The sequence below is a fragment of the Molothrus aeneus genome, chromosome 15 (assembly GCF_037042795.1).
Source record: "Molothrus aeneus isolate 106 chromosome 15, BPBGC_Maene_1.0, whole genome shotgun sequence".
NCBI lineage: Eukaryota > Metazoa > Chordata > Aves > Passeriformes > Icteridae > Molothrus > Molothrus aeneus.
Window position 1 is genome coordinate 14552377 of NC_089660.1, and position 23347 is coordinate 14575723.

Sequence of the window (23347 nt, forward strand, 5' to 3'; positions counted from 1 at the left end):
AAATCCTATTTATGACTTCTTCCTTTTTTTTTCTTTTCTTTTTCCCCCCCTTAATTACAGCAGAGGGGGATTAGTCAGTGTAAGTCTCCAGGGAGCTATATACAAAGCCATCTCTGAAATTAAACTAAAGGGAAAATGGCAGAAGACACTGAAGGCACAGAGCTCTGCTAACAGACAAGAGTGGCTAATCTGGAAAAGCCAGGCAAATTTTCTGAATAAGAAAAGGCAAAATTCCAGGAACCTTAACTCTACACCTTTATCTTCTTTAGCCATTCTCTTCTAAAAGACAAATATCTCATTTCCATTTAATTACCTACATTAAGATCTAATAATGTCATCATTTGATGAAGAATGCAAATTCAAGTCAGAGGTTATCTTACAGAGATTGACATAAGTAAGAGCCATTTTTCTTCAGTTCTGTTAATTTATTTAATATGATTTTACACATGCATGCATAGCATCCCTGAAGTATTGTATTTTTTCAGTGGCACAGAAAATTTTCAGGCTAGCTACTATTTCCCTTTCTTTGCCTCTAGAATTAAATACATCTTGGATGAGTTTGAGATTCTGGAGGAAAAACAGGGGTGCTTTGTTTAGACGTGACTTTTCCTGAAGCTGTGTATTCCCTAAAGGAATCGAAAGAAATAATTTACTTAAGGAAATGGTTTTGGTAGGCTATGGCTAAATTATACAAATGCTTAGTCTAATTTCACAGTCTTTGTATTTTGATCTACTAAACAACAGAGCTTTTCCAGTGCAATGGCATGCAGCTCAAAAACAAATGGATTTGATATAAGAGAAGCTTTTATATAAAAAAATCCATCAGAATAAGTGACATTTTGTTTCAGAAAGTATCTGGAAAGATGCTTTTTTCATCTTCTTTAAAAATGCCTTGTTTCAGAAATTAACATTCTGAATTTGAAAAGAATTAATGGGATTTAAACACAGGATATTAACAAAATTCAATAATTTGATCCATCTGAGCAGTTTTTACGATTGCGCTGATGCTCCAGCTTGGAACACACTTCACATTATGGCTTTTCCCATGGGGGAAAAAAAAAAGCCAACTTATTCTCTGGGTAAATTCAAAGTCTTGATAAAACTGACTGTTACTTAATGCTGGGCAGATCCAGAACAGAGGCTCACGGGGCTCTGTGGGCACCAGCCCCTTCACAGCCCTGCCTGGGCTCCCCAGCCCTGCAGCCACCCAGCCCCTGGGGCAGCCTGAGGGACTGATAAATGAGATTATCACAGATGACAAATAGCCAAAAAGTTGGTTTACAGCATCAGGATTGCATTATAAAATGAGAAGATCCTACTCACAGAGTCCTGATCTTTGGCATGTGGTTGAAGCTGGTAACAGGAATGTGGGTGATGTTGTTGTTGTTGAGGGTACTGTTAGGAGAGAAAAAAAAAGAGAAAAAAATAGGTTGATCAATAATTTGCATGTCCTCACCAACACATCATTTACAGAAACAACCTGTGAAAATTCTTGGCAAGCAGCAAGGCACACTCCCTGATGGCTGTGACAATTTGGGACATACCATGAAAGATGCTGCTCAGGGAAAGCAACCAACAGCAGCATCAGGATGGCTGGAGGTCACTGTTTGCCACGTCTGGGTAACAAGGGGTACAGAAAATGAGTTTTTATCAACTACTGGAAGACATCCAGACCCGTCTGTCCAGCTGCCACTTTGAAAACCTGGTGCAGCCTGAGTGTGTGGCATTCACATTCTCTGAAAAAAACCCCTCGCCCAGGATTGTCTCCTGGGAAGCTGAGAAGCCTCAGAGAAAAGGAAAACAATTCTTATCCCATTTGCTTCTCCTGTGTTGTGCTCATGTGGAATGTGTTTGGAGATTGTTAATCCAACAGGTGGCTGTTTGATTGGTTTCATGTGAATTGTTTTAACTCAATGACCAATCATGGTCAGGCTGTGTCAGGAATCTGGAAGGAGTCACGAGTTTTTCATTATTATCTTTTTAGCATTCTGTAAGTATCCTTTCTGTATTCTTTAGTATAGTCAGTATAGTATTTTTTAATATAATATAGTATCATAAAATAATAAATTAGCCTTCTGAGAACATGGAGTCAAATTCATCATTCCTGCCTTCACTGGGGCATTTCCCAGCAAATACAATGTGAGTAGGGGGACAACACACTTGGGCACAGCATTTAAAGGCAGTTTGAAGGATTTGGATGGACTGTGACCAAAAGAGAGCTGTCGGCTCTCCCAGGCTTGTTAGCAAAGCCTGCTGACATGGACAGACAGCCCCCATTGCTCCTCAGAAACACCCAGATGGATGGGCTCCCAATCCTCCCCTTCCTCAGGAAAAAATAGATGGAGAGTGGAGCAGCCTGTAATAAAGCATGTCCTGACCCAGGCACAGAAGGATTGCTGCTGCTCTGTCAAAGCTGAGCCTAAAGAGAAAATCTGGGCTGCTGGAGGGACCCCCTTAGAGCTTCTCAGGAAGAATGAACTGAGATTACCATCAGCTGAGTGTGCTGCTCCCATTTGTGTAGCTCCTAATTATATCAATGACTCTCCAGCAAATTAGAAGCTATAAAGTTTATCAAGATAGCACAGGAAATGGAAAGCACTTCCACAGGGCATAATTGCCATGCTGCAAGAGCACCAAATCTGCAAATGCAGTTTGTCATGAGAATGGACAGGGCTGGCGTCACTCAGTGTTCCAGCGTGGCCAGTCCTGCCCCTGCCTGTTTGAAACATGCAGCAGGGCAGGGAGCAGCCCCTACTTTCTACAAGGGGCACAAAATTCCACAGGGCCACTCTGGCAGAAGACAGTGCTTTTGTGTGCTTATGTATGTGCTGAAGAATACATAAATACATACCTGCTGAAGCAGGAACAGCACCTCATCCTTCCCTAAACTACTCAGCTATTCCAATGTCATGTATTTGTATAGGACATTTAATCAAAAGCTCTAGAAAAGTCTTCCAGGAGTTCACTCTCTTTCTTGGTCATCTGCCAATTCAAAAACCATTTTTACAATTCTGCCTAGAAATCCCTTTGCAGAGCCATCTTCTAAAACATCAGCAGATTACAGCTAATTAAGATTTTACCCTATTAAGACTGGGTTTTGGGTACACAGGAAGACACACACCCAGACGTTGGCAAAGCCAGGAGGTTGCAGGGTACCCTGGCCCTGCACAGGCACACTCAGGAGCAGGGTGGGAGCAGCTCTGGCAGCTTGTTTTGCTGCTGCTGTGCTGCATGCTGGCAGGACAGCACCCAAGTAGTCTCCAGAGCTGGTGTTCCAGCAGAGTGCTGCACCAGATGGATGCACTGGCAATCTGGAGCCAGCTTGGGGGCTGACATACCCATGACAGCAAACTGCACCAACAGAGCAGTCACCCTTCCTTTCTAAATCTGTGAGCAGAGAGAGTTACGTCAGTAAAAGCAGAGTTTTGGAAATCTGGAATGTGCATGTGAGGTCTGCTGCCAGAGATCTGTATCAGTCAAGTCACACACGTTCACACACCAGGCTGATAAGAGCTGTCAGTCTTAGCACATGATAACTCAGAGCATAACATGTAGTATTCATTCCAGATCCTCTGGAAAACTCAAAGATGTTAAAAGTTGGACAAGGAACACACAGCCAGTATTGGGACCGATGAGTGTACAAACCACTGGGTTTGTGGATTCAGGTTCTCAATGCCCCAGGACTCAAAGGCAGCCTACCAAAAATGTAAAGGGCAAGATGAAGAGGGAGACACTGTCAGCTCCAGCAGGAGAGCTGGAAGTCAGCTCTGGGAGCTGCCAGCTGTGCCTGCCAGCCTGCAGGGCTCTGCTGTGCTGGGGCACCCTGAGCAGCAGTGGTAGGGCTGCAAGCCCTGCCTCAATCCCTGCTAAGGTCACAGGGACAGCTCACATCCCACTGGGGCAGATGGTCGGGAGCAAAGTGAACCTCTCTGTCATACAATGCTAGTGCTCCATTACCTTATTTACCCAGTGATGGAACCAAAGTCTTTTATGGTCAATGAGCCAAAAACAAGCCTGAACAACAATTTCAGAAAGGGAACAAACCCAGTGAGAGTGCATGAATAAATACATCAACACACCCACCCTTCAGTATCTGTATGTGTTTGCTCTTTACATGTTGGGAAGTTCAAACAGGGCTCAGAAATGGAGTTTATAATTGCATCACCATTTTTTTTCCCCTGTAAACATAAAAATATAATTCTGAGACAACCCTGTGCTTTTGCTGCTTGTTACTTTAAAATGAGTTACGCACTGGGATGGAAGATTTTAGGTATGCAGTGATAAATAAAAGCCACATGTGAAGTCAGCTCACAAACATTAAATCACAGACGTAGCTGATGTCTGAATCAGTCACATATGGCACTAGAGGAGTCAATGGGGGCCATAGGAATTCAAGAGAGATTTTCCTATTGATTTCTAAAGGATGCAGATTGGATTCAGGCAGAGCAGGCTGTGACAGGGAGCTTCCCTCTGCACTGAGGGCAGAGAACACATCCCTGTCCCTCAGTGCAATTCATCTGCATGCAGAAAGGTCACCTGTTATGACTTGATGATTCAAAAATATTTTACAGGTCCTTAAAATATTTCTATTCAACAGACTAAGCATTATTCCAATCACACAGCATTTCTGCTCACAAGACAATGAGAGTGGCTGAGGTTTTGCAAAGGTTTCAGATACTTGCTTATTTTCAAATAAGCAAAGGTTCCCCATAGTTCATTGACAAATATATAGCCCTCCTTCTAAGAATCCTAAATCAGCACTGAATTAATATTCTCTTTACACACAAATTTCAGGGATAACTCTAGCAGACAGCTACTGCATAGATAACTTAGTAGAATACTATTTCATTGGTATTTAAATGTTAACCATAATGAAGGCAATAAAACATCTATGATAACAGCAATTATTTCACAACAGAGGAGGACAAACACTGCAAAGGGCACTAATTGCCAGTGAACTGTCTGCACCACAGCCCAGCTGGAGCTGCAGGGATTGGACCCTGCTGCTCTGGCTGCACAGCTCTCAGCTCCCAGGCAGTGAAACTCTGGCATGGGAACGTGTTCAGGTAGAGATGTGCTCTAGGGACATCCTGCAAGGCTTTCCAGCATGCACATCATTCCTTCCCAGCAATGATTTTTTTAATCACCCCCTGGCAGGGGTGAACACACAATACAAGCAGCATTTTTAGTACATGAAGGGAAAAAATAAATGATGCTCCAGTTGTTTGCTGGCTGCTCCAAGGTCCCAGCCTCAGATTGATCCACCCAAAATTCAAATCCATAGAAAGAGATTTGCAAATACCAGGAAACTGTGAGAAATAGGAATTCCAGAATCTTTTGACTCCTCCAACATCATAAGGGAACACATATTCTGCTGAGTGGTCCTCAGCCCCTTCCACCTCCCACCTCTTCCAGACCCCAACACGTCCCTTGACAAAGCACTGTCCTCTCATTCAGAAGTCCTCTCCCTGTAAACTATTCACACCCAAAATGCTGACTCAGGAAACTGGGGTTACAGACAATGTTATTTATGCCAGCCAACTTCCCACCTTGGGCTGTGATCCTTGTCACATCTTGCAGGGTAAGCAGAAGCAGACTGCAGCAGCCCTAAGGATCCTCCAAGGACTACTTGGAAGATGCAGAAGGTGAGCTCAGCAGTCTCTGAGGTGGCACAGCCTCCACCACTGAGAGCTGTCAGAGTCCCACTGCCTCCAATTTACAGCCCCAGAGGAGCTGCTCTCCCATCTCACTGCTCTGCCAAACTGGCTACAGGCACTCGTGGAGCTGCCTCCCTCCTTCTGAAATGTAAAGCTGATTTATGGCCCCTACTAATCTGAATTTTCCTAAAGGACAGAGTGCTCAGTCTGCAATCCTGTCATGATTTGAAAACAATTACTTATCTCCTTCCTCAAACTTCTGGTGCAATTTTAATTCCATGCAGTTGCATTTTTTTCTCTTCTGACTTGCTCCAAATTCATGAACACCACTGCAGTTCCCTGACACAGAGCTGGTAATTCCAGACTCAATGTAAATACATTAAAATCTCTAGCCTGCAGAAATGACTGTCTTGTCTGTGTTTTTTTTCAATAATATTTATGCATTATCCTCTACACCTTTCTCCACCTTGCACAGGACTGATTAGAGTCAGAAGAAAACAATACTCCTAATTCTAGAATAAATCACACAACTTTTATGGCAGAGGCCTTGAGAAAAAAGGAAAATACTTAAATTTTCAACCCTACTAATAGTTCAAGTATTTTATTTTAAATACTCAGAATCTCTAAGCACCTTTCAGGTCCCTTGCATAAATTCAGAGAGCAGAAATCCCAGCCTGTCAGGTCAAGATTCAATCTCAATTCTGTATATCACAGATCACACAAAGAATTTGCTTCCCTTACTTAGAATTCAATTAATATAATTAAGAGCATATAATAAACAACAGAATGCCTGTCAACTATTTCATCTGAAATCAGATTTTTTCATGACAACATGTCCACGTGCTCTAATCTGGTTTAGTACCAAAAGGATCTCCTCTGACAGAAAATGTTACCTTACAGAACAGAAATATCTGAAACATTAACTATTTAGTAAAAAGTGACTGTCCTAATGTTTTCCAGTCACACTTAAGCAGGAAAATGCACAGGAGGGTTGTGGTTTTTTTGTTTAACACACAACACTGATGACAATACCACCTGCTACATCCCAGCTTAAAAAAAATTCCGGTATCCTAGTTGATCATTGACAAAAGGGAAAAAAAACCCAACAATGCAGGTGTCCATTTTTCTAAGTTCAAGGCATTTTCAGAATGTGCATCAGTCCAGTGCAATAGCCACAGTGATGCTTCCTTCTTGTTTCAATCGGAGCTGATTCAAGTGAAGGGGCAGGGGAGAACCTGTTGGATGCTGCCCTTTGCTACTTGTCAAAACAGGGACTGCTTTCCTTCCCATTCCACATCTGCAGCTGATTAGCAAAACAGCCAATCAAACTGAGACATTTTAATTCAAACTCAATTCCAATTGGGAAAACACTTTTCCCCAAGGCTTGATAAGCATCTCCCATGGTTACTAGAGGCCTGCTGTGCTGGCCATTCAGGGTTTGATCCACACCAGGCTGCTTTTGTGTCACATTTGGCTGACCATGAGACACCGCAGCATTTGCAAAATTCTCAGTTAGAAAGAAATATTCAGATCCATTTACTGGCTCCTTGGGCAATTCCAGTGGTGTCTTAAAAGGGTTGGGTCCATCTCATCTGTGAGACATCCTGTAGATGGAGGAAGAGCTCTGCAAAGGCATCATCTCATGTACTAGATTATGGCTGGTTTTGAGTGCATTTTATGTTTGAGCAGTGCAGATTTTTTACAGGTTTCTAACACAGGATTTATATCAGGAATCCTACAAACTCCAGCCCTTCTTTGGCAGCACAGGCTTCCATGTGTCTGTGGGCTTCACTCTAAGTCAAACAATGATGTTCAGCTCCTTTTCCCACTCAAAACTCTCTCAACACATTGTGGAAAGGTGGTGCTGGGTTACTCCCTCTGTGATAAACCTGGGTTTTGAAAGTGAGACACTGAAAGGGAGTGGCTGGTGGGGCTGAGCTGTGCCAGGCCCTGCAGCACTGGGAGCACTAACAGCCAACATTTCCTTCTGTCTCCTCCAATTACCCCCCTGCTCTGTCATGGGGTTCTCCTGGCTGGGTGTGTAATCCCCCTGTTGTGTGCCCATAACACCATGTAATTGGGCCTAATGCAAGATTATTATCCATGTGCATGCAATGGATGCTAGGAATGGTGTGTCTGCAGCTGGGAATGTTCCCAGGAGTGAATTACTGTCATACTCCCAGATCACTGCCATGGCTCCCAGCTCCTATCCCCAGTGCAACTATACATCCACTAAATGAGACCAGGAAATTCATTCAGACTTAACCAAGGCATCTCCAAGCATAATTAAGCCTCTCGTGCTAATAGTTTTTTTGATAATGTTACATCTACTCAGAAGTGGGTGAAGTGAGGCAAAAAGGAGAAAAAAAAAATAAACATAAAAAGCTGAACAGCTCTGCATAAGTTGCCAGTGGAGCTCAGAAGACAGCACTACTCTGTCCCTGCCAGTGCCAGAAACATGACTTATCCAAGACCCCACAAAGCTTTGGGGGCTGTCTGTGTGTGTAGTATTGGTAAATAAAAGTGAAGAAATCTTTTTTTCCCAGTGCAAATGTGGAGTGAATCAGTTGAGCCTGTGCAAGATTAGAGATCACCATCAGTATTTATGCAGATAAAAGGAGGATCTCAAGGTCTGTCTGAAATGCAGAGATGAAACATGAATTTGGGAGCTGACCAGCAGCATAATTTAGCACTAGAAGTACCATTACCTTAGACCTCTGTGTTAGCAGTTTCACATCACTTACTTTTAAAGCTCCATTCAACTACATAAAATGTCACTGCAAAGGAAAAGACATCCTCTGTTCCTTGTATGCACTCAGGCAGGGGGTGAGCAAAGCAGTAACAGGTTTACATTTCAGAAAGAGGGATTTTCATTAGATACAGGGAAAATGTTTCTTACAATAAGAACAGGAAAAATAGAGAAAAGAGCTGTTACAGAGTGTGCAGCCATCGGGAGGGAAGCCTGAAATCAAATAGTAAATGAATCCCTGTCAGTAATGGCATTGGATGGGCCTGCCCCAGAGAGGGACAGGGGATGACAACTTCTGACCCCCTCCAGCCCTGATAGAGCACCCAATAAAACTAACAGCAACAATTCCAAAAAGTGAATCTAAATCTGTATTTAGTGATAAACACAAGACTTGAGTTTCATCCACTGCCATAATTAATGTTTGTAATTAACTTTCAGATTGCAGGGCAAAAGGAGCTGTATTTCCAATATCTGTAAAGAGCTATTTTTCACACAGGTCAGGAGGAATTTGTATTAAATTAAATATTTACTGTTTCTTATGGCCTCTGATGAAAAAGCAAAGTGGCTTTAGCACTCCATCCCTCAGCACTGAGTGCAGCCACCCTCGACTTTCAAGGTTTGCTTGTTGGCAATGCCCAAAACTCAACTGCATCTCCTCTGAGCTGTGATGAGCCCCGAGTGCCTCTTGTACTCAATTCCTTGATCTCACCACAGACTGTTTAAGTTAAAGCCCACAACTACCATGTGGGCAGATAATGAAAGCAACTGATGCTGCACTGATTAATCTGTTCCTCAGCACTGTTAGGAAACATAATGATCTCACAAGGGGCCTCATTCACTGCCACAGAGCAGCAGAGCTTTGAGCTGACACCTCAAATTAGCAGCACAAGCAATAACAGCTGGGGGTTTGTCTCAATATTTGTACCCAACTCTAAAATGAGTTGGCACCAGAAAAGTGCTATTTTTAAACACAACGTTAGCCCAGGCAAATAATGGTCTAAATAGTGTCCAGGTGACATGAAGAAGCCCCTGAAATAAAAATAACTGGTTGCCAATTTGTGGTTTCTGTTCTAGTATTAGTCTTTTGACAATGTGTTCACAAATGTTCTCATCACAGCAACGTGAGAGGCTCCAGCATCATTAACTTGGGAAGCTGACATCAGAAATATGAACATCTCAAAGATAGAGAGGAAAGAAAATCTTTGTTTTAGAAATATATGGAAAAAAATAAAGTAAATAAGCTTAGCACAGAATTATATACAAAACTGCCGACAGTGTTTACTGCTACAATTGCCTGGTTTTTCCCATTCTGTGGCTAATTTTAATTTGCATATAACTGTCAGATTTTAGCTATTTAAGTTTATTATAAAGGCCAGATGTTTAAGGCAGATTTTTTTTCTCCTTGAAGGAGTGAGACTACTTTCAAAACCATCAGGCTTTAGGGAAACAGAGTTTTTATAATAACAGATTCTTTGTTTAACATGCCTGTTTTGTCACCTGGCAAGAACCAGGATGCTCACACTTGCCCACAGTGATAACTTTAGGGCATATTAACTTAAGTCCTGTAATTACTGCATTAATTCTCCCTGGAGTCTGGCTGTGCCTTGGCTGGAGTCTCTGGGATGGGCGAGCTCAGGAGCTGAGGTTAAGAGCAAGGGACAGAGGAAAAGAGGACTTGCAGCAGGAAAATGTTGGGCAAGTTATCCAGCTAAAGAGATTGGGACTGGGAATCAGTGGAAATGGGCAAGAGGCCAGGAAAAAACCAAGCATGAGCAAAATTAAGGATTTTGGTAACATATTGCCAAACCTTTCTGGTGTTACCTTTAGCCATGAATTTATAGAAAAATTATAGATAATTATAGATCATTTATAGATATTTTTAGATATGCACATACATGTAATTATGCCTGAATTTATTTACTTATACCAACAGCCAAATAAATAAAATATTCCAGAACAAGATAAAGCAGAGAACAGGATAAGGTAAAATAAAACATAATAAAGTTTATACAGAGAAAGTGGGTACAAATTTAATTGTGTACTTTGTTAGATGGTAAATCAAGAATGCCATTCATGTGGTCTGACATGAAATGTCTTATGGCTTCCCCTAGAGGAAGTTGCTCTTTCTGTGCACTGAAAGACATTGCTATTTTCCCACACAATCAAATCACCTCTATCAGCTGTACAAAATACATATACCAGTTGCATCTCCCAATTCTTTCTAACATCTATGCCTAGTGAGAGTTGGAAAAGCTTTTTAGAGAAGTTTCAATCAGCTTTTCAATCTTACATGGCACTTTAATTCTAGGCAGAAAATACAAATTCCATTCAGCCTGAATTAAAATATAAAAGCAGTGGTGCAAAGACAAGAGAATGCAGGCTGAAATTATTCTGCCACTGCTTTATTTTTGAATGAAGGATTCTCCAATAAGTTTTTCTTCTAAACTCAAAAATTGCAAATGAAACATTGGCTTTCCTTTTTATTTTTGAATCAAGAAATTTTCTCAGGTCTTTGCCCAAAGGCTGCACAATTTTCAGTACACTGTATTGGGAATGCCTGCTGTGGCTCTAAGTCCCAATTACACCCACAATTTTGATTTGGACTAAAAGAAATAAAAGCATTTATGTGAACACTGAGTAAATCTTTTGCATCATTAGGGTGGTTTTGATGTTTCTCTGTGGTACCAAATTTCAGGGCTGATATTATTGCCTAAAACCACTGGGAATGACTCCAATTGTCATAATACCCAGCCCAATGTCTGCTGAAGTCAGAGCAAATCCCATTGCTGATTTCAGCAGGGAGTGAATCTAGTCCCTGCAATCCATTTATTTAGGCACAGATTTTCACAGGAGCCACCAAAATCAAATTGCATTCCCTTTAAACTCCCCTAAATTTTGTTTTGTAGATTCATTTGAAAAGCTCTTGTTAAATGAATTAATACAATCTTACAATACAATTATTACACTTTAATATAAATTCATTGTTAAGTAGAGTTGGTTTTGGGGTTTTTTAGGTTATACAGAGATACCAAGCATGGCTCTTGGTGTTCCCCAACTGCATGCATGTCAGGAACTGTGGTTTATGGATTCTGTGCTGCTCCTGACAAAATCAATGGAAACGGTATTGGGTTCTCAATGCATACAGAGGTCTGAAAGCCTACCACAGTGAATTTATGGAAAAGATGAAAAAGAATCAACAACATGAAGTCAAATTATACAAACCTTATATTTGTTGCATCAGCTCCTCAGCAAAATAAAGCAGTTTCTCAGGTCCCTGCCTAAAGACTTCTTTCAGGTTAGTCCTTTCTGGAGCTGAAACAGCTTTATAAACACAATCCAATTCAAACTAACACAGTTCAACTCCAAAATTTGAAAGGAGCAAGCAACTTTGATCATTTGTTCAGGCTGATTGCTTGTAATGATGGAGATTTCCAAGGTAAAAGGTTTCAGCATTCAGTCAGCTGAGTGTTACTGTTTCCTTACAGCACTTCACCAAAAGACATTCTAAAGAAATTGATTAACATTGGATCAGAAAGGAACGGTATCATTCTTCAAAGCTGTGTTTTAATTTGTCCTGTCCTGAGTACACTGAAGCCTTATTGCTACAACTTTATGGTAAAAAAATTCTATTCCATTCTCTATTCTTACAGCCTTCCCCCCACAATGAACATCAGTTCCATGCTCGTCTGAGTAACACACCACCAACAGAAAAGCCATTCTGAGGGGCAGACAGAAATCAGTTGCCTTTTCTGAGGCAGGGAAAATGATAAAAATGTTGTTCTGCATCCACTGTGGGTGCTCTGTGGCCATGCTCAGTCTCCCTGGGATGGTGACTGTGGCAGCCCATGAACACCTCAGTGCCGCAATGCGGCAGCGCCTGCAGGGCTGCGGGACCCGCGCTGCCCCCTGGGAACAAAGAGGGACAAGCCACCAGCCCCACAGTGACATGGCACTGCTGGCAGCTCAGCCAAATGTAAAAGGGTCTACCAACACCTTCTAAGAGGTGGCAATGGGAATCCACAGAGCAGGGACTGCCAGAATCCCTGGGTTCAATTTTCTCCCAACAGCAGAACTAGCGGGTCCTGCAGGCAAAATAATGCCCCTTAATGCTCTGGCCAGAGCCCACTCTGATCTCAGTGCCTCAGCTGCCCCTCAGCTCCCAATGCCATTGGCATTCCCACTGGGAGAGAGCCGCAGGAAGAGATCTTCCATAGCTCCAGCGAGAGGACAATGGCCATGGTGCGGCAAAGAACCTCAAAGGCAGTTCCTGGCTTTGGACAGCAGAGGAAGGAAACCAAGACAATCTTTTAAAGAGAGAACACTTCACCTTAACTGCCAAAATTGTCTCCCCAAAGTGCAAGAGACTGAGAAGGTATTTGTGGAATAATTTTATACTCTAACGGTATGTCATGCACCTATCTGCAATTCATCCATGCTGGAAATTAAGGCTAAAATACAGGCTAGCATAAATCCACATGAATGAAATAGGGAATGTGTGATACATGCATTCTGTGAATTTAAACTTGCATGTATGGGCAGTTGTTAAGGAAAAGTTACATTTTTAGAGGAAAGAAATGCTATGGAAGAACAAAGACTACATGTAGTTTCTAGACAAGGACAATTACGTTTCTTGGTAAAGCTGGAAAGGGATCTGCTTTCCATCAGGATTTTATTTTAATAAGGCATTAGACAGTGCTTGTGTGTATCACACAAGAAAAAGGTCAATATGTTTAAAAATGCCTATCTTTCCAATTTTTACATTTCTCCCAAACTCCACCTACCCATGAGAAGCAGCAATATCTGCTTATACCCATGCAATACAGGTAAGAAACCATCACAATCTGAACAGAAAATACTCACAGTGTTTCATTTGCCTCCAGTCCACAGAGAAAAAGCACAAAATAAAATATACACAGAAAAACACACCCATGATCTATTCAGGAATATTCTACAAGCGCGAGCTGTAGCTAAAGAAAAGGAGTCTATTGTTCTCCACACATGACCATTTATCTGCATGCACCCAAAATAAGATATACCTGCCATCGTGGAGGGTCTGTTTCGGCTGGAGTGGCTCACCTGGCTCCTAACGCCCTTCCCGCGGACGGGAAGACGGGATGTCTCACAGACAGAGACGGACCCAACCCTTTTAAGACACCACTGGAATTGCCCAAGGAGCCAGTAGGAAGCGTGGGTGCTGCGGGGTGGGCTCCCCCTCCCCAGAGCCCGCCCAGCCTGCAGCCGCCTCCTGCACCAGCGGGGGCTCCTGGCGGCCTCCAAGGCGGCGTCGCAGAGGTGCTGCATTGCGGCAATCCATCGATCCCCGTCCTGCAATGGGGGCCAAAACCAGCGATGTGCCCCACACTCCCTTCTCCAGCAAAGCCCTGCTGCTCTCAGACGCAACCCAACGGAGACCTTGCCCAGTCTGTGCTGCTTCACCCCTCCAGCACAGCCATCAGCCTGGCTTGCACTGTGTTCTCATCTCTTTACCCTCAAATAGAGCCCACTCCAAGTGATAGTCTGGTGCTTATGGACCAAGAAGCCTCACCCCACCCAACACTGAGAAGACAAGGGGGATAAAAGCAATTTTAAAAAGTCAACGGCACAACTGAACGTCGTTTCCATCAATGGCTTTATGTAGCCATTGATGCTTTTTCAACTGGCCAAGCTATTTTCTCTAAAACAATCCAGCAACATGGTACATCATAACAAAGGTTTCTGGATGGTCTTATAGCATTTCTAGATTTGTTTCTTAAGGATGTGCAGATGTCCCAAGCATGGCCATCCATCGCTCGTAAAGATTAAATCCAATGCATTGAGATTATTCACCTCAAAGTAAAAATGTAATGGACATTTTCTAAACGCAAAGAAATGTAATGCTGCTTCAAAAATATTGAACCAGTTAACAAGAAATGGCTTCATTTATGATAACTTAATAAACATAGAAATAGTGATTATTTGTCTTCCTATGACTTTGACATTATTTTTTACTTCTGTCCTAAAAGCAGCTCTTAAATTTTCTTTATTCCTATGCCCAGGACTAGATAAGCTACATAAATGAAATCTAACTTATATTTATCTTATTTCTACCTTTTAAGTTTTAAAAATTATTTTTCTTCATTTAACCTTAATTTTAAAATGCTTTCATCATCACATATACACACATATATACCTACATTGCATGCATAACCTTTTGAACAGCAAGAAAAAAGACACTATTTGATCTTTAGATCAAAAGCAGGTTTTACCAATGCATTTTTTTTCAGCTGCAGATATAGTTATCTACTTCACTTCCAAGAAGTTCCAAGCTATCTATGTATTACTGATTTGATTTCTAATTTACTACAGACACAATATTATTGTCCTAGCTAAAAATACTGGATAATGCCAGTAATATGTAATGCATAGTACCCTGGTCCCTGCAGCTACAGTTTAAGGTAAAATATCTGACATCTTGCTTCAATTGGGAGCTCAACAATCCTTGTATTCAGAGCTACCATAACAGTTTTACTCTCTCTTTCCAGGCTTCTGAGTCCTCCCTTGAACAAAGACTGGCTACAGCTCAGAGCCTTTGTCTCTGCTGTACTTAGCACAGCAGAGGGACAAAAGCAACCTCTGAAAAAGACAAACCATCTACCCCCCTACTGGTCACAACAATGCCTTTAGCTGCACACAATAAAAAAGAAGGGAAACAGTTATGTGTTTTGAAATGTTTTTGCATTGATCATTTTTTGTTGTTGTGACTGAGCCCGGAGGAAGCAGGAGTTCCCACACACACCACCAGCTCCAGACCCTGGTGTCGCAGGAGGGCTGAGGACATCCCGGGATGTTGGACAGTGATATCACAGGAACTTGTTAAGGAAAAGTTACATTTTTAGAGGAAAGAAATGCTATGGAAGAACAAAGACTACATGTAGTTTCTAGACAAGGACAATTACAGGAACTTGTGGTGCACACACATGCAGCCTCCCCCCAGCCAGAGGCTGCATTGGTGCCAACAGAACCACATCCATCTCCTGGAGCATCGTCATCTTGCTGCCTTGGGGAGTCACAGAAACAATGAACTGCAAAGTACGGCATAAAATGACTGCTCATCCACCTTGAGCTCGTCATGCTCCCTCAGAAGTGTGTCATCGCCTCAACTTTATCAGCAAGGAGTTTCATTCCATCCTAGCCTTCAGCTCAGCTCTTGGTAAATGTGTTGAGCTGCACATCAGCATGAAACACACAGCTGAGTGTCCTCTGGATTAAGTCGTTCACATTCATTTGACTTTCAACAGTCAAAATGCTTGTTCTACATCTTTTGCATTACTGACGAAGAAACTGTATTAGTCAAAGGGGAGGGAGGGCAGGTCACAAGATGAGCAGAGCATGCAAATGAAACAATTAATATCACAGGAGAAAAGGTGTGCCAGAAATCTCTGTATCTCCTGGAGTTTTGACTTTGGAATCTCTCGGAGCAGTGACTGCAGCACCAGGCTTAAATGACACAACCCATAAAACTGGGCTCCCTCAAAAGCAAACTGGTCAGTGATTCATGAAACTAATAATTCTAACCTGCCACTGCTCTTATCTTGGTAAGTTCTGCAGCCTGTACGGCTCCAGGCTATTCTTAAAGGGAAAAAACCCTCCAACCTAATGGGGCAGGGAAGGAGAATGAGCACAGCATTCAACTACTACATATGCTCCAGGAAGGGAAAAATCCATCTTTCTAAATATGTAACATAATTAGGCATCCGGACCAAGGGCTGATAGAAATGTTCATCAATTTGCAAGGACATGCCTGAAATACGGCAGGATTAGCAAAATCATTGATCAATGAATTTATGCAAATATATTCTCCCCATAAAGAGAGAGTTACATTACATCTGTAACAGGCATCAGTGATTTTCAGAGACCCTCTCTTAGCCACTCTTATTTTGTCTCGGCTGGTCTTTGATATAAAGCCTGTCACCATGGTGCCATCTGGACAGTGTTCCTTTCACCATGCTGTACTTCCAACCTCCCATTTGTAATCTGCTGTACAACAGGGGTTATCTCAGATTTCATTTCCACATCTTGAGCAGGGACACCACGGACATGCATCAGCAAATAAAAACATTTCTTATCAAGCAACCACGTATGCAGCCCATCTTCCCTCCATCAACTCGTCAGGCTGATTATGCATCTCCTTTCCCTAGGGTGCACTGGGGGGGCACTCCACTTTCTACAAGTTCACCCAAAAAAGGCATTTCTGCAGTTAATCTTATCTCCGACTATTTATGTAACTGAAACCTTGTTGTACCCACAGCCAGGTTCTCCGGGAGCCTCTCTCCTTCCCTTGCAGACAGCAATACAGGAGGCAGGAAGAATGGGAAGAGAAGAAACTAAGGGACAGTCTAACAAATAACAGGGTGAAGAGAAGGGGAAATTCCCATCTGTCTACTGGTACCTCTGTACTCTGGGCACACAATTTCTCTATTGCCAAACCAACTGTTGACTTCCTCAGGCATAACTTGATTGATTGTCTGTGAGACAAGCTCAACATAGAAAACTGTGGATACTCCTAGAAATGCCAAACTCCTTGTTTTTCACCTGATTTCACCAAGCAGGTGCATACTTCAATTAACTGCCAATAGTTACTCCCTTTCATTACTTTTTATTACACATATCATTTTTCCATACTGACCGATGAAATAACTAAAGATTTTAAATTGCTTTTATTAATTTACATACATTTGAGCTAATACACATCCTTGGGTAAAAAAACAACCCCAAACAAACCAACAACAACAAAAAAAAACCAAAACCAAAAAACCCTAAAATCCAAACCACAAAAAAACATAAATCAAAAACTGCAATAATTTAAATTTCACTGTACTGAAGTGTAAGTAAACTAGTTATGCACATCATTTGACAAAGAATTCTCATTTTCATTATTGTATTTAGGCATTTTGGTATCAGTTATAGGAACGTGATTTACAGAGTTTAAATTTGATCCTGATTGCCTCCACCGATCGTAATTTGCAGCAAAATAGAGGAGGAAATCACATTTGTGTGGCATTTTCAGGCTTTCATTAAGCAGTGACATCTCATATATTTAGAATTATGTCATGACTTTCGCTCCCTGTCTCTCCAGGTTGTGAAAGCAAATAAAAATCTTCTATCCAGTTAAGACATGCCCAGAATAGCATTTTGCAAATAAGTAAAACTGACTACATAACTGAGCGTTCAGCATACAGAGGCAACCCTAGGAACAATTAAACCCTGGCTGTGGCACAAAATATTGATTCATGTTCAGAAAAGTTCTTAAAAGTTTGCTATGACAAAAGGTAGTGTGCATTATAATCACACTCACGACATCTCTATTAGGAATTGCACAGACTAAACCTTTTATCAAAGAATCGTTTATAGCAGGAACATATTGAATCCAAACAAGGACAGCTGGAATAATCCAAATTTTTACCCACTGTTCAAATGGTTGCAAAGCCTGGATGTGGCAGACAATGCACAGAGCTGGGGCTGCAGGCCAGGCTGGTGTGACAGACCGGCTGTGTCCCACCCAACACGGCTCGGGGCTGAGTTGGAGCTCAACAACATCGGCACAGCCCTTACAGCTCAGTGGTTTTGTGGGTTTGCCATGGAGCAGGAAGAAAAGTGTAGCAGAAATATTTGGAAAGAAAAGGTTCTGCATACAAGACAGAAGGATTTCAATTTCTCTCATTACTTTAAGATTTTAGGAAAGGAAAGATGGTGTAAGTTTATTTACCTTTATTACATTTTGCAATCAGAAGAAATTATCTTTTTAATACAATACATTTAGGGCTCATTTGGAACTGAAGTCACAAATATTTGGATGACTATACTTGCACTTTTTCATCATTACTTGTGGATTAATTGGCACGATGTTTCACACTAAGGGACCCAAAGTGGACTGGTGGATCCCTGAGCGCGTGTGGCTACGGGCTCAACGGCAGTCAGTTCTCATTCATTCCAAAACCAGGTGAAACTCAGGAGGGAGGATTTCAAACTCAGCCATATGATATGAAAGACCTACAATTAATGTGGCTAACACAAACAAACCCCCAAATCATTCTGTACTAGCTCTGTACAGCAAGAACTCATGTGACTTCTTTAACAGAATACTACCCACAGACCTCCTAGGATTAGCTCTTGGTATGATAAAATCTTATGCAACAGACAGAATGTGTTCAAGCTCTGGACCCTCTGGCTATCATTATAAAGCAGGAGAAAAACAGCTTTTACAATATAAAAAAAAAAAAGGAAACACTCCACCTAAGTTGTCAACAATGACTTGTAATTCTTTCTGTGCTGTCCACACAATACAACTCCCATGCCACCGCACAGTTTTCCCATTATCCCAGAGAGACAAAACAATGACAAATAAATTAATGGGCTTTTTGCTAAACTGAGTTCTGTTTCTTACTGAGAAAAATGCTTCAGCCCTCCCAGTTTAATGACAATAGTATGCTCAGGCAGTTTATCCAGTTTGAGCTTGTTGAACTATCTTAAAATCAATTTCTTTTATTCATGTGTCCTAAGAGACTGGAAGCGAAATTCTGAACCCTAGACATGTTTTATCTCATATCCCTAATAATTTTGGGCATTTGGAAATAAAACCATGGACTAATTTCTAGACTACAAAGTATATGAACAGCATATTGTCACACCACAAGGGATAATGGCTGATCATTTTGAAGACTACACTGGGTTTTTCGTTTGGTCTTGAGGTTTTTTTTAATATCCTTTAATCATACTTTCAGCTACAGTAACAGATATTTCTCAATAATACTGTTATTGCCAGATATTGCCACAGGACCTGAGTAAAAATTAAGCAGAGCAGAGACCTTCTCCTTCTAAAAAAACTTTAATTAGCAAAGGTTTCCCACCAATTTTCTTCAACATTTCTGTGCATTTCTATGCTAACAAGTCATAAGACAGTTAATACCTTTTGCCACTCATTTAGGAACACATGACCATTTTCCACACATGACCATTTTATCACTGTTTCAGTTGTTGCACACACTTTTCTGCATCTTGGAATGCAAGACCAAACCTATTGAAATATGCTTTACAAAAAGGGGGACACAGAAATTATGCCAACAAGAAAAAATTCCTATTTTATCAACAGATATAAACCAAATCCTTCATGAGAATCTGTTCAGAAAATCTGAGATGAGAATGAAAAAGCCAGCCCCAGCACAGAACTACCAGGACAGGATGTTTAAGTCCATCAGTTCTGCAGGTCATTTCCCAGACATCATTTTCAACTTGCTGCACGGGCAAAGACAATCAAGAGAAGGCACCAAAGCGCTTTATACTCAACATTTTTGCATCTTTTAACCCAAAACTCAGCATCAGCAGTAGTACTCAGCACCTGCTTTAGGGTCTAGGTAGGTGAGGCCATAAAACCAGTGACACTTTTTGTGTCACGGGGACACAGAGGCTCCTAAGGACAGAGGTGACCAAGAGCGCGAAGGCGCTGGCAGCTGCATTCCGTGCCCTGGGCTGCTCCCAGCTGCAGCTGAAGTTCCCAGCTCCCTGCACCACGCCAAGTTCTCAACTTGGGCACAAATTTCAGCCTGGTTTTCAGCTCTGCCTCTGTGCTGTTAGTTGGTACGGGAGGATATTTATAACGCAAAACAAAAAAACGAGAATAGTATTGAAAACAACTTGTTGGTGAGAAGAAATAAGCCACGCGGGTCACGGCGTGCTCTGCATTTTGAAGGATAACCGCACAAAAATTCCTTTCTTTCTATTGAAGAGCTACTGAATCACCAAGCTCCTTGAAGTCATGTTTTTTGAGGAGCTCAAGGTGAATGAAACGTGCAATCCAGAAACCAACATGTTTCTAAAGAAAGTATTCTTAGTTTGTTTTTTGAGCACGGCTCTGCCCCGAGTTATAGACAAAATTTAGAATTCTGTACTCAGGCCGTGTGTGAGGAGAAAAGTACAGGAATGGAAACACTGATTTTCAAAAAATCACAAGATTTCAGTAAAATAAAGAAGAAATACATTATTTGGTACTCTGGCAAACTGTTCAAAGAGATAATTGGATTTATTTTTGCAAGAATCATTGAATATTTTCTACATACCGCATTATATGTTAAAATATATCTGCATAAAATGCACAGTGGGTCTGAAAGGTTGAAATTTGGTTTCATTTGTTAATGTTCTTTGATGGGTCAGATTGTTGTAAATTTTAACATTTATGACTGTTTTACAAATAAAGATATTATATCCTCTGGGGCATTTAGCAAATTTATTTTGATAGAATAAATTCTCAGACTTTCTTTGAAGATAAACATGGGAAAAAATTCAGATTATGTTGGAAGTATAAAACACACATTTTGTGACTGCAAGAAAAATAAGCTTAGAAATAGATACTATCAATGTGTTTTCTCATCTTTTAGAATTAATATAGATTATTTTTCCTGTAGCAGTGTATCTGTGCTGAAAATTAAAAATGCACTAAACTGATTATGATCTATTTTATATATCCTCATTGCCTCATCTTTTCCCACCCATAAATAACTAGCATAGAAGTAACCAACTGAAAACAGAGAGGTAAATAAACTAATTCAGCATTTACTAGAATGTGGGGAGAAGGAATGCATTCCTAGCAAGTTCTGCAGAGCCTGCAGAACTCAGTATATTGCAAAAAAGGGCTCCATTTATTGTCCAGCCTATTTAGTGAGAGTTATAGCACAGTCTGCTGTCAGGGGAGGACTGATTCACTCTCTGCAGATACAGACAATCAGTTCATCAAAAGGAAAAAAAAAAAAAAAGCCAATTTTAGAGGAGTTCCATTTTTATCCTTTCTTCTTTTCTTTCACCACACAGTAGACTTTTCAAGCTGACAGACAAGTAAAATTTTATAGTGGTAACACATTGCTTTTCCTGAAAAGTGCTATTACTATAGAATTCAAACAATACTGTTGATAACATAAGTTGCCAGGTAAGAAACTCTGCAGAAACCTTCTGCTAGCTCAATATGAACAACACATACTATCTGATCCACATCAGGGTCCCAGCCTGGGGGACAGAGGGGCCGTGACAGACACGGCCACCACCAGGTCCCTCAGACAGCTGAGCTTGTGCTGACACAGAGGGCAGAGCTCCTTGGAGCATCAGTCTGAGCTGGACCCAGCCCTTGGGGACAGCCCTGTGCATCACCAGAGCGTTCAGACCCCGTGGAGTGGCACAGGGCTGCCCATCCAGCCCCGCTGCTCTGCCTCCTCTCGGGACATGTCGTGACTCTGCTGAGTCTCCAGATGCCAGCAGTGTCTGAGGCAGGTGCTTATTTCATCCACCTACCATTTGCTGTTTCATCCCATGTAATTTAAGGGCAAGCTCTGCAGCAGCCAGGCAGGCCTTCCCTGCTGTAGGAAGGTGTGCACTGGGTCAGGGCTGCTCTCACATTAACTCACGGTGGATGAGGAGGGTTTGAATTTTGGAGAGGTCGCGTGTCCTTCCTGCCCCCCTCCATTTCAGCTCAGAATTATGTGCTTTCATGAGTACTGACACTCAGCTTTGCAGGATTAACTTTGGGGTGACAGGGAAAGCTTTACAGCAGTTCATATTGTGAAAACCTATTCTAGAAAAGGTCTTTAAGTGAACAAGTTACAATAAGTAATAAGCGAATTATCTGCACAGATACCAAGTTCAGGATAATATTGGATTTACATTACAATGACAGCGCTCTAAATCTAATGTGCTGCGTCTCTGGTAGAGTCAGCTTTCACTGTCAAAATCTTTTATTCAGTATGTCTGCAGCTTTAACAGCCTATGTGTAAAGTTTGTGGTACATGAAGAGCACAACGTGGTGTTATTTCAGCCCTCAGAGAAGGATCCTCCCCAAAAGCCAATGACTGCACTGAACAAGCCTGCCAAGCGCCCGTCTCTCCTCCCTCTTACACACCAAACACCTTTGAAACAGCTTTTGTCTAGGGCAGCGGTCCCCGATCTCGCAATATTGCTGCCCATGAACCTGTTCCCCATCCTGTGCTCGCCATCAGGGCAGGATTCTGGCTGCAGATCACACGCCGGACACGCCGGGAATGCTGCTGAACCCATCTGCTCCAGGCAGCAGCCAGGGCAGCGATCTCCGCGCTCCTCAGAGCGCACACGGCGCCTATTGTGGTTTAATTAGCAGCGCTGCCGGCCCGGGGAAGGCTGAGATTGCACCTGCTGAGGTGGGCAGCGAGGCTGCAGAGCCCCCAGCCCCGGCAGCACTGCAGCACACAGCGCTGTGGGGACAGCCACCCCCCACCGCCCCGGCACCAAGTCCACTCACAGGATCTCCAGGTCGCGCAGCGCTCGGAAGGCTCCATCTTCGATGCAGCTGATCTGGTTGTTGTCCAGTTGCCTGCAGAAAGGAAGGGAGAGGATGAAGGCTGGCTCGGAGCGCCAGGTTGGGGCTTCCCTGTCAGCGAGGTGTCCCTCCACCCCCTCGCAGCGCCTGCTCAGCTGCCACGCTGCTCGGGGCTGCTCGCGGCTGTCTGACAGCGCTGCACGCTCCCGCACACTGAAGCCTGTCAGGTCTCAGTAAATATTAATTGCGTCTTTTTTTTTTTTTTTTTTTGCCTTTTTTTTTTTTTTTTTAAGGCAGAAGGGAGTAATTTCATTACATTAGGGCATCCAATCCATTATGAGCTTTTACCGTCATGTCACTGAAACAATTTCATTAAGCTAAAGGCCTGTAAATCATTGGAGGTCACTGGGCTGCCCTCCGTGACCTCACAGAATGCCGTTTTTTCTTTTACTGGAAGTTGGAGTCCTCTGTCCTGACAGTACTAAATCTTCAGGCTTTATCTACCCAAGAGCTGTGAGAGTGCATAGGGAATATACCAATTCCAAATTAGACTCAACTAATCTAATTTTATAGTCTTTTTATTATTCTAAGCACCAAATGTCTGTGGTGGTTCGATGCCTCTCTGCATTG

The 23347-nt window shown here is 42.1% G+C and overlaps 1 protein-coding gene across 2 annotated transcripts in view; it reads right to left on the reverse strand.

Moving 5' to 3' along the window:
- The window catches only part of SLIT3 (slit guidance ligand 3), a 491996-nt gene that overhangs the window by 198864 nt on the left and 269785 nt on the right, over positions 1 to 23347 (reverse strand). For both annotated transcript variants that reach the window (XM_066559986.1, XM_066559985.1), the window contains 2 exons: positions 22700 to 22771; positions 1324 to 1395 (listed from right to left, as the gene is read on the reverse strand). In XM_066559986.1, coding sequence (XP_066416083.1) covers positions 1324 to 1395; positions 22700 to 22771 — 144 coding nt within the window. The remainder of the gene's footprint in view (positions 1 to 1323; positions 1396 to 22699; positions 22772 to 23347) is intronic.